Source organism: Staurois parvus, unplaced genomic scaffold (assembly GCF_062004578.1).
Source record: "Staurois parvus isolate SC_StPar_1 unplaced genomic scaffold, SC_StPar_1.0 ptg001862l, whole genome shotgun sequence".
Taxonomy (NCBI): Eukaryota; Metazoa; Chordata; class Amphibia; order Anura; family Ranidae; genus Staurois; species Staurois parvus.
Window position 1 is genome coordinate 335,480 of NW_028319658.1, and position 15,250 is coordinate 350,729.

Genomic DNA, 15,250 nt, shown 5'->3' on the forward strand with positions numbered 1-15,250 from the left:
ATTTTCTTTTTTTGTTGCAATCTCTGGATTAGATTCTATAGATAATTTATGATGTCACTTCAGGTTTATTAGATTCGTGCAAATGGAAGTTTAGCCCCAATGCACGATAGCCCAGTGTTTTGTTGCAAGACAATGGTACAGGCACACCATCCAGCCCTGCTGTCAGAAGCCTGTTAAACTTTATAAAAGAGCTGAAAGCTGCCACGGGAGGATGGTGCATTGCAGTGCTACACATGTTCAGGGCAGCATGCGCCTAGGAATGACTGCCGGCTGCACAGACTGCTCGTGTTCTGGCCATTTGGTCCTGGGTGCTCCATTGGGCTGCAGTAACAGTCAGCCACTTGTAGAGATTAACAGGCATCTGGCAGCCAGGCTGGATGGCGCAAGGGTACTTGTCCTTCCACACCTAAAATCTCAAAGTTTTATGCACCAGCGCTAAACCTTGCGGCTTTATTTTCCGTTCATAGCTCTAGATTAGAAAAAAAATAATAATTTGTTTATAATAATGAAGACAGTCAAAATTATATGGCTCCATTCACATTTGTGCAGCTTATCATGCGACTTTGGAAAGTTGTACAAGTTGCACCCCATGTTTTTCAATGATAACTGTTCAAATATGTACAACTTTCAATTAAGGTTCCTGCACTACTTTGGTTTGACTTTCAAGGGACTTGGCGTACCACAAGATTGCAATGTAAACCCTTAAAAAAAAAAAATGCATCTGAAAGTAATACAGTTACCAGTTGTCCATTATCATTAGTCAAAAGGGAAGTCACATCCAAGTCCCACCCATCCAAAGTTACTCTTTAAAGTCCCTCTACTTTGGAGTTGCACTAGTGGGAATGGAGCCCAATTTTACTCAGTACTTTTTGACACAAGGGGGTTTATTTACTAAAGCTGGAGAGTGCAAAATAAGACTCCCTTCTGCATAGAAACCAATCAGCTTCTAACCTCAGCTTGTTCAATGAAGCTTTGGCAATGAAACCTGGAAGCTGATTGGTTTCTATGCAGAAGTGAGTCTGATTTTGCACTCTCCAGCTTTAGTAAATAAACCCCAAGATGTCATGCATTACAGCAAGATTAGACAAACTGTCCTATCTCTTGAAACCGATCTCAACAAACCATTATCGCAGAAAATAAATGTCAACCATAGAAACCCATGAGCAAGTAGTCACAGCCAGGGGCGGACTGACCATTTGGAAACTCAGGCACTGCCCAAGGGCCCAGGATCAGTAGGGGGCCCCATGAGATGCCCCTGGTACCTTTTTCATAGGTCCCATGATCCCCTATTGCCCGAGGGCCCCATGAGTTGTCAGTCCGCCACTGGTCACAGCTCAATTGCTAACTGCTACCATGCTGTCGTTTTGGTAAAAAGGTGAATTTCAGGTATAGTTCTTTTTAAATGGGTCCATTGGAGCAATGTAACTATGCATATATGAGACCAAGCCACTTGGATGCTGGAAAGCACTATAAAAAGGCACTGTAACTCCAGTAATCTGCACTTGCTTCTAAGACCCCTTGCCTGTGGCAGACCTTCTGCCTTCCCAATCCAGAAGTCTGCTTGCTTGGCCCAGGCACCATTCACAGAACACTTTGCCTTTTTTCCAATGGAAAGCATTCTCCAATTGGACTAGGTCAAGAGGCAGGATGGTGATGTCACAGTCTCCACCTTAAACAATGACCGCATGCTTTACATTAATTGAGAACAAAGTTTTTGGGAACAGCAGCTATATGGAGCAAGCGAGTTCCTGTGTTTACGTAAGCTGCAGCAGTGACTCCGTTCAGGACCCAGAAGAAAATTGTGATCACTGGAGAAGCGGCGCCTTTGACAGCTAATGCCAGCCAGGTATGGTGGATACATGGTTACATTAGTCGAAAAGGTAACTGTAACAGTACCCCTACTTAAAATTCACCTTTACTATCCAAACTTTAAAGATGAATGCCAGGAATTCAGACTGTCTTAAATCTGATGGCTTACAGACAGTCTCCCATGTTGGATCTCAACAGGGGCTGCCTGTGGGTGTCTTTTCCTGGCCACCAACTTCTACGGATCCTGTTCTTGCAATGCAGCCATCAGCAGTTGTTGAAGCTGGTGCATGCGCAGGCCCAGCCAGTGCCCCAGATAAGTAAAGAGGGAGGCAACAGTGAAGCAGCTTTTCCACCTCCCGCAGCCACGTTTGATTCTTGGCATACATAGCATGAGAAGGAGAACATCAGCATATGGTCCCCAGGCGCTAGACTTAAACAAGGAGCAGTGCATCGAAATGAAAATTCTGAACCCATTTGGCCAAAAAGTTAAAGAAAATAAAATTAAAAACAGCATATCTTTTCATTTAGTCCCTACCTAAGACTAGGATAGAGACAGTTATTTCCTCTTGAAAGTCTTGTTATAAAGCTTTCCTAATTTTGTAAGTTATTAGTGCATACTCCACTATGCAGTTAGATAATTGAGAAAAGCTGTTTCACTACACCAGCAGGAGATGATTGGTGGCACCAATAATGGCATTTTCTTTATCCCCCCACATTCTCTTCAGTGTGTCCCCAGACCCTATTATGTCTAGACTATGGCAAGGCTAAAAAGAAAAAACAACTTGTATGTGACCTATCTTAGCTTTGCAGTGGGGTGAGAGGCATGTTCTGTAGATTGTACTTTTTTTTTTTTTTAAATTTAAAATGGTAGCCGTGGGGTTGAATGGCAACACAGTTTCCTGGAGAATGAACTACAGAAGGGACATACAAAGACCAGTGGCTTTGGAATAGGAGGCATAGCAGCCACTGCTCTTACAAACAGAAAACCAAAAGACAATTAGCTTTAAAGGAGACAAGACACATTAAACCATGTGAGATATTACAGTTAAGAGAATTTGGCTCAATTTCTAGAACAAGGGCATAGTTTATACACAAAAACATGCAAACAATTTCGGGCTATATTCACACTATAGATACATCCTTGCTTTGCTATTATACCTAAAAATTCACATACAAACAAAAAAAAAAAAAGTCCCAATTAGTCGAGAATATAGTAGGACTATAGCCTTAAGACTCTTCTTAGGCCTCATGCACACTGGTATATTAGAAAAATGACATTACTCCTAACAGGAGGGGGAAAGGGGAAACAAATAAAATCATAATAATAAACATAACACACACCCCAGCATTAGAATCTTGTCATAAGCTGCCCTCCCCTTTCCAACCAGAGTGGTATTTGGGCATTCATTTATCTCATTGACCAGAATTTTAATTTATTCTGGCTATTAAATTGAATAAACCCCTAAGTGCTAAAAATATCAAGCAGCAAACACTTTTTCTCCCATAACTCTGTTGCTCGTAGACGCACTGGCAGCGTTTTGTTTTTCCTGCCACTAAAAACACTGCTAAAAGCTTATGTGAGCATGGACACAGGGAATTTAGAGGCCAAAAAAGAAAAAAAAGCCAGACACCCCTAGGAGGAGCTGTAAAACATCCAGTGTGCACAGGGCCTTATCACATGGCTAATGGAAGAATGTTTCCAGTATGGTATGGCAAGTGCCATTACATTTGTGGGCCATCCTGAAAAATAAAACAGAACGAAAAAAAACAAAAACACCACACAGTTTCCAGTTACATTTTCATTGATAACATCATATACTGTAAAACAAAAAATAATCCAGAGACTTACTATCCAGTCATTAATAGACAGTGCAATGAGAAAAAGCCATCCCAAAATTTATTTTCAAGAAGGACAAAAACAAAAAAAAAAAAAAAAAGGGAACCAACAAGTAATACATTCAGTAGATGCCGAAAACACTAAAGTATTCCTAAAAAGGCATACATTCACATTGCAGAATCTTGGCACTGGAATGCCTTTGCAACATTAAACTTTACAATGTAAACAGGAACTATCATGTTCAAAGTGTTACTAGTCCATTGAGAAAGGCACAAAATGGCAATGATTTTAAGCGACAAGCTAGGTGCAATAGATATTTTTGGTACTCTGCGCAGGTATTTTTGGCCTTTCAGAAAGTGAAGGATCAAAAAAAAAAAAAAAAAAAAAGTCCGATATCCTTGTCACATGTCTCCAAAAAACATTTCATATACAAGTTTAAAGAAAAAAGAAAAAAAAATCCCCCCACAGTAGTTGAAGAGGAAGATTTGTAACCCAACTAACATGAAACTAGTTTCAGTGCTTGGAGTGTTTCCAGTACCAGTTAGTTTTACAGTAGAATTTAAACAAGAGGGAGGAAATAAAATAATGAGGTAGATAACTTAAAATTAAACAACTCTTACAGCAACCGTAAAACACAAACAACTACTGGTCACCTGTAAAAGTAGACTAAACATAATACTGCTCACTGTAAAGAGAACATTTAAAGCTGATTGGAAGAGCAATTTGTTACAACTGCTCTGTAAATGTTGTGATAAGGTGTTCCAAGTCCTACGACTCTTCCCAGACAGCAACCACATGAACGAGTCCTAACGCATACGCGGAGAACGTGCAGTCACCCACATTGGATGGTCTGCTCACGTGCAGTCACCAAACCGCATTGTCTGCAATGCAAACTCATGTTTCAGTTCCAGATTTCTGAAATCTACTTCTAAAATTAAGAGGATGGCAGATTCCAAAATTTGTACCCGCATTTTATTTTATTTTTTTAACTTAACGTTTTTTTTTTCTGAAAATCCAGACATAGGCAGAAGGACTGTTCTCACATTTTAAAGTTCATAATGCAAAAACTGCTTGAAATTGGTTTGTAAAAAGGTAAACATTTTTGACCTTTGGAAAAAAAAAAAACCAAAAAAAAAAAAAAAAACCCAAAAAAAGGAATGCTGTCCACACATTAGCCTTGCATTATTTGCAGCATCTCTGGAGGTGCATTTTGTCTTATTTTGGTGCCAGGAGGCAATGATGGGTTGTACTCATGGGCACACTAAAAGAAATCCACCAAAAAGGTCCCAAAATAAGGTGCAGGAAATTCCAGCCACCTATTGTCAAGTGTCCACCTACGCGTTTTGGCTGCTACCATGTAGGTCATTTCACAGCTATATTTTCCTCCAAGAAGTGTGTAAATTGGTGTTTTGGCACACTCTCCGCACTTTTTTCTTCCCTGTTGGCTATAGTCTGACTTGCACTAGCCTGACTGACGTCCAGGTTAGCGACAGTAGCTGTGGTGATGATGGAAGGACCTCCATTACTGACTGGCAATGTAGGAATGCCACCACTCTGGATTACTGAGATCTCATTAGTCTTCAAGGCCAAGCCGCTACTAAGAGCGGTAGCATACTGATTCCAAACAGTAGCATCAATGTTGACCGCAGGAGGAACAAAATATTTTGGAAAGATCTCAGGCACTTTCTTACTGTCATTTGGCAAGGCAGGTATTTGGTTATCCACAGAGAGTCTCCGCCCACGACGGGCAGAGTTATTCCACATGTGAGTTCCCACATGAACCTACACAGGGAGCAAAACAAAAAAAAATATTTTTAATTCTCAAAAGCAAAAAAAGGCTGTTAAAAAATACACTATACTGACAGAAGATTTCAAAATCTGGTCAAACCACATCAATACTTTGGCCATGTACCAGTGCCATGTAGCATCCTACCAGTAGATGTCAAGGGAATGGCAACACTAAGATACTGTGGCTGGTCATATGTGGTGTTACTGATGCACATGTCCCCGTATAGGCAATTTGTAAGAAGAGCCACTATGTGATGCACCTCTTTTCTTATTGGATGCCCCTTCTAATTTAGGCTTAATTAGCATGGGGGGGTTATTACTTCCACCATCTGATGGTCCCTGCGATCCATAGCTGGGCTTGCTAGTTTACCCCATCTTGGGGTCTCTACCACCGTAAGTGACATTTTGTTTTTAAATTTTCTACATCCAGCAGCACCCCACGACCCCCTGAAGCTGCCTACCTGGCCAAACACATTGGGTACAAGCACCTCCCGTTATGGCTAGGTCTTATGCAAATAATAAGATACAATACATGTGATGGACAGTCTGAATCTAGGGGTTGCTGAGCTGATTGACTATATAAATGTTTTTAGGGACTATGAGTGGTATACTCCCCAGCAGTTTAATAAAATGCATACTTTAAGGGTTTCTTGTTTTGAGTATTTCCAGAGGGTGAGTATTAATAAAGTCCCATTTATTGTTTGATTTGTGGTAATACTGTGGGCAGAGTTTGCAGGTTTGACTTTTTAAGTCCATTTTAAAAAAGAAATGGGTTCTCTTTAAAGAAAAATTACTAGGTTTTAAAATGAGTAAAGAGTGACATAGCCCCTTTTAAAAAACCCACTGAAGCAAAAACACTGTTATTACATGGGTTCAATAACCACATTTGTAGACCAGAAATTGCAATAATTTTAAAGTTCCCATGCACAATGCCCAGTGGATGTCAAGATTAGAGATCTAAAGAATGTGCACCTGTGTGTTCCTAATAAGGCCCAACTGTAAAATTAGAGTTCTAGTCATGCTGACACTGGTCTGGTCATCCAAGCTTCAATGACCTCATTATTGAAGGGTTTTAAAAACAGCTTTTTCCCACTATTTGAAGATAGAAATAAGCAGGAGTTTTGACTATAGATACACATTAAGAAATAAGTCAGTGTACCTTTAGACTTTAAAAAGAACAAAAACAGGGGGAACAGAAGTTGGTTAAAGCTTACTTTGAGGTTTCCTTTTGTTGTGAAAGCTCGTCCACATATCGTGCACGCAAAAGGTTTTTCCCCAGTATGAGTTCTCTCGTGGATCTGCAAAGCACTAGCCGAAGAAAAGTTCTTGGTACACGTGGGGCAGATATGTTGCTTTGCTGTGCGGCGAGGAGGGACTATGAGTGGTGTTAGGCCGGGGGAAAGATTTGGTGGACTGATGAATTGTGTGGGGCCCAAAAGACGATCTCCTGGCATTTCCACTTTGATTAGTGTGGGTGGAGGACCAACGTACACATTTGGACTCCTGTCTAGGGAGAAAAAAAAAGAAAAAAAAAAAAAGAAAAAAAAAAATCCATTTTAGAACTGTATTTCTTGACATATAGAATTTCAGGCATTTTAGGTGGCTACAAGAAAAAAAAAAGAAAAAAAGCCATGCCATTTTAAATTTTGCCATTTTGATTGACCAGAATTGTGCCAAAGACTGGGGATGTATGTTGTTGCTCTACATAAAGTCCCCCCCCCCCCCCAAACACACCACAGTCTTCTTCTGGAGCTTGCATTAAATTTCTTAAGTAATGCATCTTTCTAAATGAAAACATCAACACCAAGCAAGATAAAAACCACATTAGCAAAAGATAGACAAACCCATCACTTTTACTTACTTAAGTCTCCTCCATTGGGAAGGAGGCCTGGTTCTTCTTTAATTTTGCGTACTAGATTGCCATTTGTTAGATCTAGAGCTCCGTCACCATCGGGATCAACGGAGCCATTTTCACACGACTCTTTGTTCGGCACACCCATTACATCGTGACCGTTGTAAGAAGGTGGAGACTTGGAAGGAAGACTGTCATCTTGGCTATTGGTTGGAGAAAGAGTCCTTAGTTCAGACTGTGTTGGACTTTTACCATTTTGGTATTCTGGATCCCCAACTGAAGAGGAATCATTTGTCAAGCCATCACTTTCCATTGACCCATTCTCGCTTGATTTAATACTGTTTTGCCTTTGCAAGCAGAGTCCAGGAGGCATAGACATCTGATTGTCCTGAGATGAAAGATCAGAGAGCGGCATGCTTGGAGATTCCACTTGACCATCACTCTGCGGGGTTGGGGGCTTAGAACCTGAAGGAGCATCTGCAAGTTCAGGGTCTTCCTCCATGTCAATGTCATCAACATTTTCATCTGTCAAGCTGTTCAAATCTCCGTTCTTCTCATCAATCACTAAAGGATCAAGTTCCCCATCTTCACATGTATCTTCTGGTAAAGGTGTATTTGGAATCTGTCCACCCATATGCATCCTAATATGTTGCTGCAAGACCACTGCATTGGTAAATTTCTTTTGACAGATAGGACAGGAATGCATCTTTTGAGGCGTGTTTGCACGATGGACACCATAGTGCGTTTTAAGGTTGCTTTTAGTGGAGAACGCTCGTCCGCAGATTTTGCACTTGAAAGGTCGTTCCCCGGTGTGGGTGCGGTAGTGCATTTTCAGCGAGCTAGGGCAACTTAGTACTCTATGACAAATCAAGCACTCGTTGGGATCTGAACCAGTCTTATCAATGTTTTCTACCAGTTGCTGTAGCTTGCTCGTTTCTGAACCTTGCTCACTGGACCCACTAGCAGGAGGAGAGTTTAGACTTTGATCAGTGCCAGACTCATGGCCAACAGCTCCAGATGACACAGACTCTCCTTCACTGCCTGGTGACAGCTTGGACTGTATGTTGAGTGGGAAGGTTGATCCCGACTCACCTATACTGGAAACATTTGGTATAGTTAGTCCTGGATTGGGAAGACTAGTCAACACAGGCTTGGTATCCACAATTACATTAGACTCATCCAATGGAACAGACATGCCATATGGAATCCCACTTGTAGTAGGAACATTATCCAGATGTTCTGGTACAGGATAGGGATTCATACGTATATGTGGATATTTTTCTCTATGCCTCTGGAAGTGAACCTTCAAGTTACCTTTTGTTGTAAATCTGTTGCCACAGATGTTGCACTTGTAAGGCCTTTCACCGGTATGTGAACGTAAATGTATTTGCAATGCGCTGTCATTGCCGAAAACTTTGCCACAGAACTTACACTTATGTCTAAAGAATTGGTCCTCTGCAATCAGTTTAGTTTCTGACATAGGGACACCTGGAAATTTGCTTTTCAGTTTCTTATTAGGGTCAAGGAGATTGAGTGGATTCTGGAAGATTACAGTCCCAGGAGCATGAGGTAGGACAGGGTTTGGAAACCTGGCCACAGAAGTGGGCATAACCTTACTGACCTCAGATTTTAACATTGGATTGGAAAGGGCGATCGGCACAGCGCCAGAAGTTGGAATAGGCAGGGTGACGTGAGGTAGCTTTGACTGCTTAAGTGTCTCGAGAGTAAGGTTTTGCGTTCCAGCTTTATGTCCAATCAGAGCAACAGCTGCAGAGAGCTGCTGTGATAGGTGAGCACCCAGTGCTTTCAATGGGTCAGTGGCAGCAGCTAGAGATGGATGCAGGGAATTAGGAGCCATCATAGCAATCTGAATACGGATCTGCTCAGTAAGCTGAATCTGCTGTAGCTGCTGCTGTTGTAAGCACACTAGTTGTTCAAGGATCATTGGGATGGCATTTGCATTGTTTGCTGGAGCACTAGTTCCATCCGATGCATGTTGATTAACAGCTGCTTTAGTACTATTGATAGTTTGTAAAGTCACATTAGTGTTGGAGACATTTGTTTTAGGCAAGAAGCCAAATCCATTAGCCTTCGGAGCTGCTCGAGGGACTGTTTTATTAACAGAATCAGATTCCCCCTCCATCCTTTCAGCAGGAACACCAGCACCCTTTACCACTTTATTCTCAGATATCTCCTCCTCGGTGCTCTTGGGGATAGACCCTGGGTAGACCTCCGAGGGCAATTCTCCTTCACACTCGTTCATTATCAGGACAGGTGGATTTTTTGTGCAATTTTTCTTATGCTCAACGAACTCAGATTGTTCAAAGAACTCTGCACAGCACTTGTCACAGACATGAGTCTCCTCCATCCTGCATCGCTTCACAATCTTTTCACTGTCTACGCCATCACTTGAATCTTGCTGCTTAGCTGTAAGATCACAAAATAATGAAAATTAGGCAGAGTATAGAGAAGGACAAAAAAAAAAAAAAAAAAAAAAAAAAATTTATATATATATATATATATATATATATATAATAACCTATTATTTTAATCAATACATTTGAGTTTTGAAAATATAAAATATTTACAAAAAAAAAAATAAAATAAAAGAAGATATAGAAGATGAACAAATGCAATGTTCTTGTGTTATCCCAGCAGAGATAGTGCAGCCAGCAACCAACTATACACCACAAAATGTGACATTTCATTAACCACAGTGTTGTTGAAAAGTTAATCGGTAGGCATCATATAGATGGTACTATAGCAGTTTAATTGCCTATTTTCTAAAGAAAAATCCAACATTGATAAACAACCCTGAAAAAGGTAAAATAATCTAGGGGGACAAAACAAAACAAAACAAAAAAAAAAAAAAAAACACCCCATAATATGGGGGAGCCTAATTGGCAGAAAGGGTATCCAATTAAAAATCAGATTTCATTAGTCCAACTACACAAGGCTGTTAACATTTATACTCTGACTGGCTAAGGATAGCTTAACCACATTGTGTACTTGCCAGCAGACATATGCAAGCATTGTGAGACTAGACTTGCTGACATGTTTCATCAGATGCAACCACAACAGGTGGAAAGACATACACAGCACAAGGCCAGCAGGTTGTCTTATGCACCAATGCTATGAAGTGCATAAAAGTATTTTATTATTTTTACCGTTGGAAAGGAGGCCTGCAAATCTAATAAAAATAAATTACATGTACAGTACACACATATTCACAAGTAGCTAAAGTTCAGTTGCCAAATGCTTTCAAAATGAAGATGTGCAAAAAAAAAAAAAATATATAATAATAATAATTATATATATATATATATACACATACATACACATACACACACACACACACACTTTTTAAAACAAAAAAAACCCCACAAACTACACAATAAAACTAGTAATAAAAAAAAAAAAAGATATATATAATTTAATACAGTATAAAATGAAATATACAATCAAATCAGCTATTATATTATAGAAATTAATGCATGTTGTTGTTTAGGGTTTTTGTTCAACTCTTTGAACAGTAACGTTTGGCTACACAGCAGAATGAAAACTATAGCCTATGATTAAATAACGGGGGATGGGGGTAGTGCCTTTTCATTAATGATAAAAGCAGAGAACCAGAAAGTTCAACTGTTTTTCCATCTCTCCACCCCTGAATTTGTGGAATGTTATCTCTCAGCATCTAGTTATCCAATAAGTTAGAAGAATGCAGTGAAGTCAGCAGGGGTTTAGATTAAAACACCACCAAATGGATTTTGGGAGGAAAAAAAAAAAAAAAAAAAAAAAAAAAAAAAAAAAAATTTACAGTGCTATTGTTATTTATGCTAATGTGTTTACTGAATTTAAGCCATTCTAGGACAGTAATAGCAGAGCCACAATGATGGTGGTAATGCACACGTCTAAACACGTGCAAGGCTTGCTCTTGGAACATATTGTATTTGGCAACTATAAAAGTTGTACAATTTTGCTTTAGATTTACCAACGCCATAGAATAAGAGGTCAAGCACCAACAATTTCAAACTTCTATGCCATCAGGTTAACCCTTGCTCTACATAGTTGAAAGTAAATCTAAAAGGAAATTGAAGAAAATTGTATAATAAATATATGTCCAGATTAAGGTGTTAGGATGGATTAGTCAAACACCTATGTAACCCATGAGGGCTGATCATGTAGAAAGATGTGTTGCTATAAGTGGCTGTTCTCTACAAGGAAAAAAAAAAAAAAATACTGACTGACTAACCTTACAAGGAAATATCAGGGAATCCTTAAAAAAAAAAAAAAATAAAAAAAATTATATAATCAATCACCGCCAGCAAGTTGGGGGGGATCATAAACAAAAGCAGTCACAAACTACCCTTCACACTAATACTGGTGTTTAAGACACAAACCCTGCTGCCAAGGTCAATTGCAGGAGCCCTAATTGTAAGCTTGACATCAGCTTACCACCCACAGTAGGCAGGAGGAGGCAAAGGTTACAGCAGCAAGCCTTGTCACAGGAGGACAGCTAAAAAGAAAGATTTGGTTTCCCGGTAAACTTTCAGTGCAAAAAAAAAAAAAAAAAAAAAAAAAAAAAAAAAAAAAGCAAAAAAAAGGGCTCGTTGGTCCACAAGGGGGTCCTTACCCTACCCAAGAGCAATGCTCATGTTTACCCATCAAGCGCGCAACAGTCTCCAGAACTTTTAAGTGACATAGGCCCATGCATAACCCACATTCAAAACAGACCTGATACACCATTTAACTTAAAGACCTGCAAAAGTCAAAGATGCAACCTTACAGTAGTCTGCCATTCTTGCCAAAATTTTATTAAGCTGTAGAACTGGTACAGGCACCCCAATGCAGCTTTTCACACAAGAATTGCACACTTCTGTTGAGCCATCTGTTCACAAAGTGTCTTATCATCAGATCTCCAACTCCTGCTGTGAAAGGTTTGGTCTGTAAGCATCAATATATCAGAAGGGTGATGGCAAACATCTGACCACATTGGCCTAAACCCAACATACTGTACACAGAGCCAACTTTTACTTCTTATTACTACAACCTTTGGGGAGGATCCTACTTTTTATTTTAGAAAATTAAAAAAAAAAAAAAAAAACACTGCATGTGTGGGAGACATGCAACTGGACATAAAGTACAGGATAGACTGTATATGTGGGAGGCATGCAACTGGACAAAAGTACAGGATAGCCTGTATATGTGGGAGGCATGCAACTGGACATAAAGTACAGGATAGCCTGTATATGTGGGAGGCACGCAACTGGACATAAAGTACAGGATAGACTGTATATGTGGGAGACGTGCAACTGGACATAAAGTACAGGATAGACTGTATATGTGGGAGACACGCAACTGGACATAAAGTACAGGATAGACTGTATATGTGGGAGACGTGCAACTGGACAAAAGTACAGGATAGACTGTATATGTGGGAGACATGCAACTGGACAAAAGTAGAAAGAATTTACAGCTAGACACTCCTGGCCATCACACTAGCCCAATGCTGGATTATAAAAAGCCACTTCTGACCTTCCTTTGTTAAAATGCTAATGTATAATATGTACCATTGTACCCTGCATACCCCCTACCGATTTCCTGACCTGTTAATTGCTCACCAGAACTGCTCAAAAGAGTAAATAAGATTCCATTGTTCTTACAGGAGGGTCCAAGATGGAAATGTAAATGAGTATAAAGAAAAAAAAAAAAAGTTGGTGAAAAGAAAAATCAGAAAATGAGAAAAAAGTTCAGTTACTGAACAGTAAACCATTTCAGATAGACTGGATCTAGGTCAGCACAAGGCAAAGAAAGCACAATACAAACTACCTGCAGCTATTCATCAAGTCTCCCTGAGGGTGGCGCCAGAGTACAAGATAGAAAATCAAAGCTTACAGTTCAGTAGTCAGCAGCACCAAAATAGTCATCTCAGTAAAACCTGAACATAAAAATAGAAAAAGTTCTTCCTAAAAGCTTATGTCAAAAACAGGCAATAAAGAAAAAAAAAAAAAGAAGAAAATTAAAAAAAAAAAAAAAAGGTCTTCAAAACTCACATTAGCAACCTCAAATCAGCAGAAGCTTTACACAGCTTTCCAGAGGGGGATCTGCAGGCAAGAATTGTTGGCAATAGAATACTTGATTATACTGCTATTAGGGGTGGGACCCCAGCAGTGTGCAAGAAGATTTACATGTGCAAACAGCACCCTCCACCCCCCACCCAAACCATATGCACAAAGGGAAACAGGCGTGCATTAAAAATCTGGCATTTATGACCTCCTGGGCCAGCCAGTTTTCTGGAGTTAATAGTAACTGACCCTTAAACACAATCTCAAGATAAGAAAACATGTATGCACTTAGAGTCTAGAGGAAGAAAAAAAAATACCAAAAACTTCACAAAAATTAACCTACTGTGCAAAGTTCACAAATAAACCAACCCTGGAGAAAAAAAAAAAGAAAAAAAAAAAAAGTACATACTAGATTATATTAGATAGGGATATAAGGAATACAAGAAAAAAAAAAAAAAAAGCGAAGGAAGAGGGGGGATAATATAAATTTTTTTTTTAACTTTAAAATATACAACATATTAAAAGAAAAAAAAAATTTTTTTTTACAAAATTATATATATAAAAAGTTTATGTAATAAAAAATTATATTATAAATAATACATATTTATCATACAAACCTTTAAACAATTAAAATGTTGAACATAAAAGTAAAAAAAAAAAACAAAAAACAAAAAACCCCAAATTAGGAAAATGAAAAGTCGTAGTTATTTAATCGGGAAAGGAGTGCACGAACTAATGATCAGAGGGGATGCGGCGACGAGGATAGAAGGCAGGCTGGATAGGACATGGGATCCGGGGGTCCAAGGGACTCATCCACGCTTACTAGATCCCTGCAGGGTCACATGGCATCAGCTGCAGGGGTCTCCGGCTGGGACAGGCAGCCTCCATGGGGGTCTGGTGTCCCCATCCACAGAAGTCCCTGTACAGGTGGAGCCTGTAGCGGTCCTGATATGGGACAGCCAGCGATCCCCGGACCCGAGTGCTCCTCGTCCGCCGGGAGCGGATATAGTTCCCCAGAAAACTTGTTACATTGTTGCAGCCGAGAGATCCGAAGTGCCGCCGGCAGGTAACAATCAGAGATCGGTGGCCGTGCCGAGCACATCGTCCATGGCTGCCCACATCCCAGCCATGTATTGTATGGTCATCCTCCTGGGTGGGGGTCAGGCTCCCTGAACTAGAAGTAAAGAGGGGGCCCCTGTACTCACCGCACGCCTCCAGCGGCTGGTGCTGGCCCTCGGAGTGGAGGTGCTGGGGGTTCGGCTGCTTCCTCCTCGACATGGTCCGTGCATCAGGAGCCAAACAGTGCCAATTATGTCCTTCTTCACTCCAAATTCCAAGAGTCGCCCGATCACCCCCCTTCAGGTGGAGGAAATGCGCATGTCGCTGTAATTATGATTATCAATAATGCATTGCGATTTATCATCAGTTCCTGACAGCTGATTGGCCTGAGTCCAAAAAACTCACAGATTATTCAAATAAGCTCTATTGATCAGAGGAGGAGGGGGGGGGGGAGTGAGGCAGGATGGGAAATGTAGTCTGCTGGCCACAGAGCATGCTTGTGAGTGGAACAAAACATCAACTTTTAGAGGATCACCACCCTCCCCCACCCCCAGAAATGGCTTTTTATATCAAGTAAACACAATAGAAATGGGTGGATTGCAAGTGAAAAGAGAGGCAAGTCTGCTAATGAATGGAAAATAGGGAATGGTAATCAGATGGATGACTGAGCTCATCTGTGACTGTACTTTACAAAGTGAACTTCTATTTTGTATCTTTATTATATCTTTGATGATGTGAGATTCCCCTCTCATAACTGTACTCAGTGCTACCTGAAAACTACACTTACACTTTTCTTATACTTTGTATCTTTAGTTTTATTTATGATGATATAAAATATTC

At 40.1% G+C, this 15,250-nt stretch overlaps 1 protein-coding gene across 1 annotated transcript; it reads right to left on the bottom strand.

Moving 5' to 3' along the window:
- Window positions 1-3,684: 3,684 nt before the first annotated feature.
- On the bottom strand, window positions 3,685-14,629 carry SALL4 (spalt like transcription factor 4). The gene is made up of 4 exons (XM_089664235.1): window positions 14,557-14,629; window positions 7,296-9,713; window positions 6,649-6,941; window positions 3,685-5,428 (listed from the first exon to the last, which is right to left on the bottom strand). The coding sequence occupies exons 1-4, from the start codon at window positions 14,627-14,629 to the stop codon at window positions 5,009-5,011; spliced, it is 3,204 nt and encodes a 1,067-aa protein (XP_089520361.1). The 3' UTR covers window positions 3,685-5,008.
- Between the last annotated feature and the right edge of the window lie 621 nt (window positions 14,630-15,250).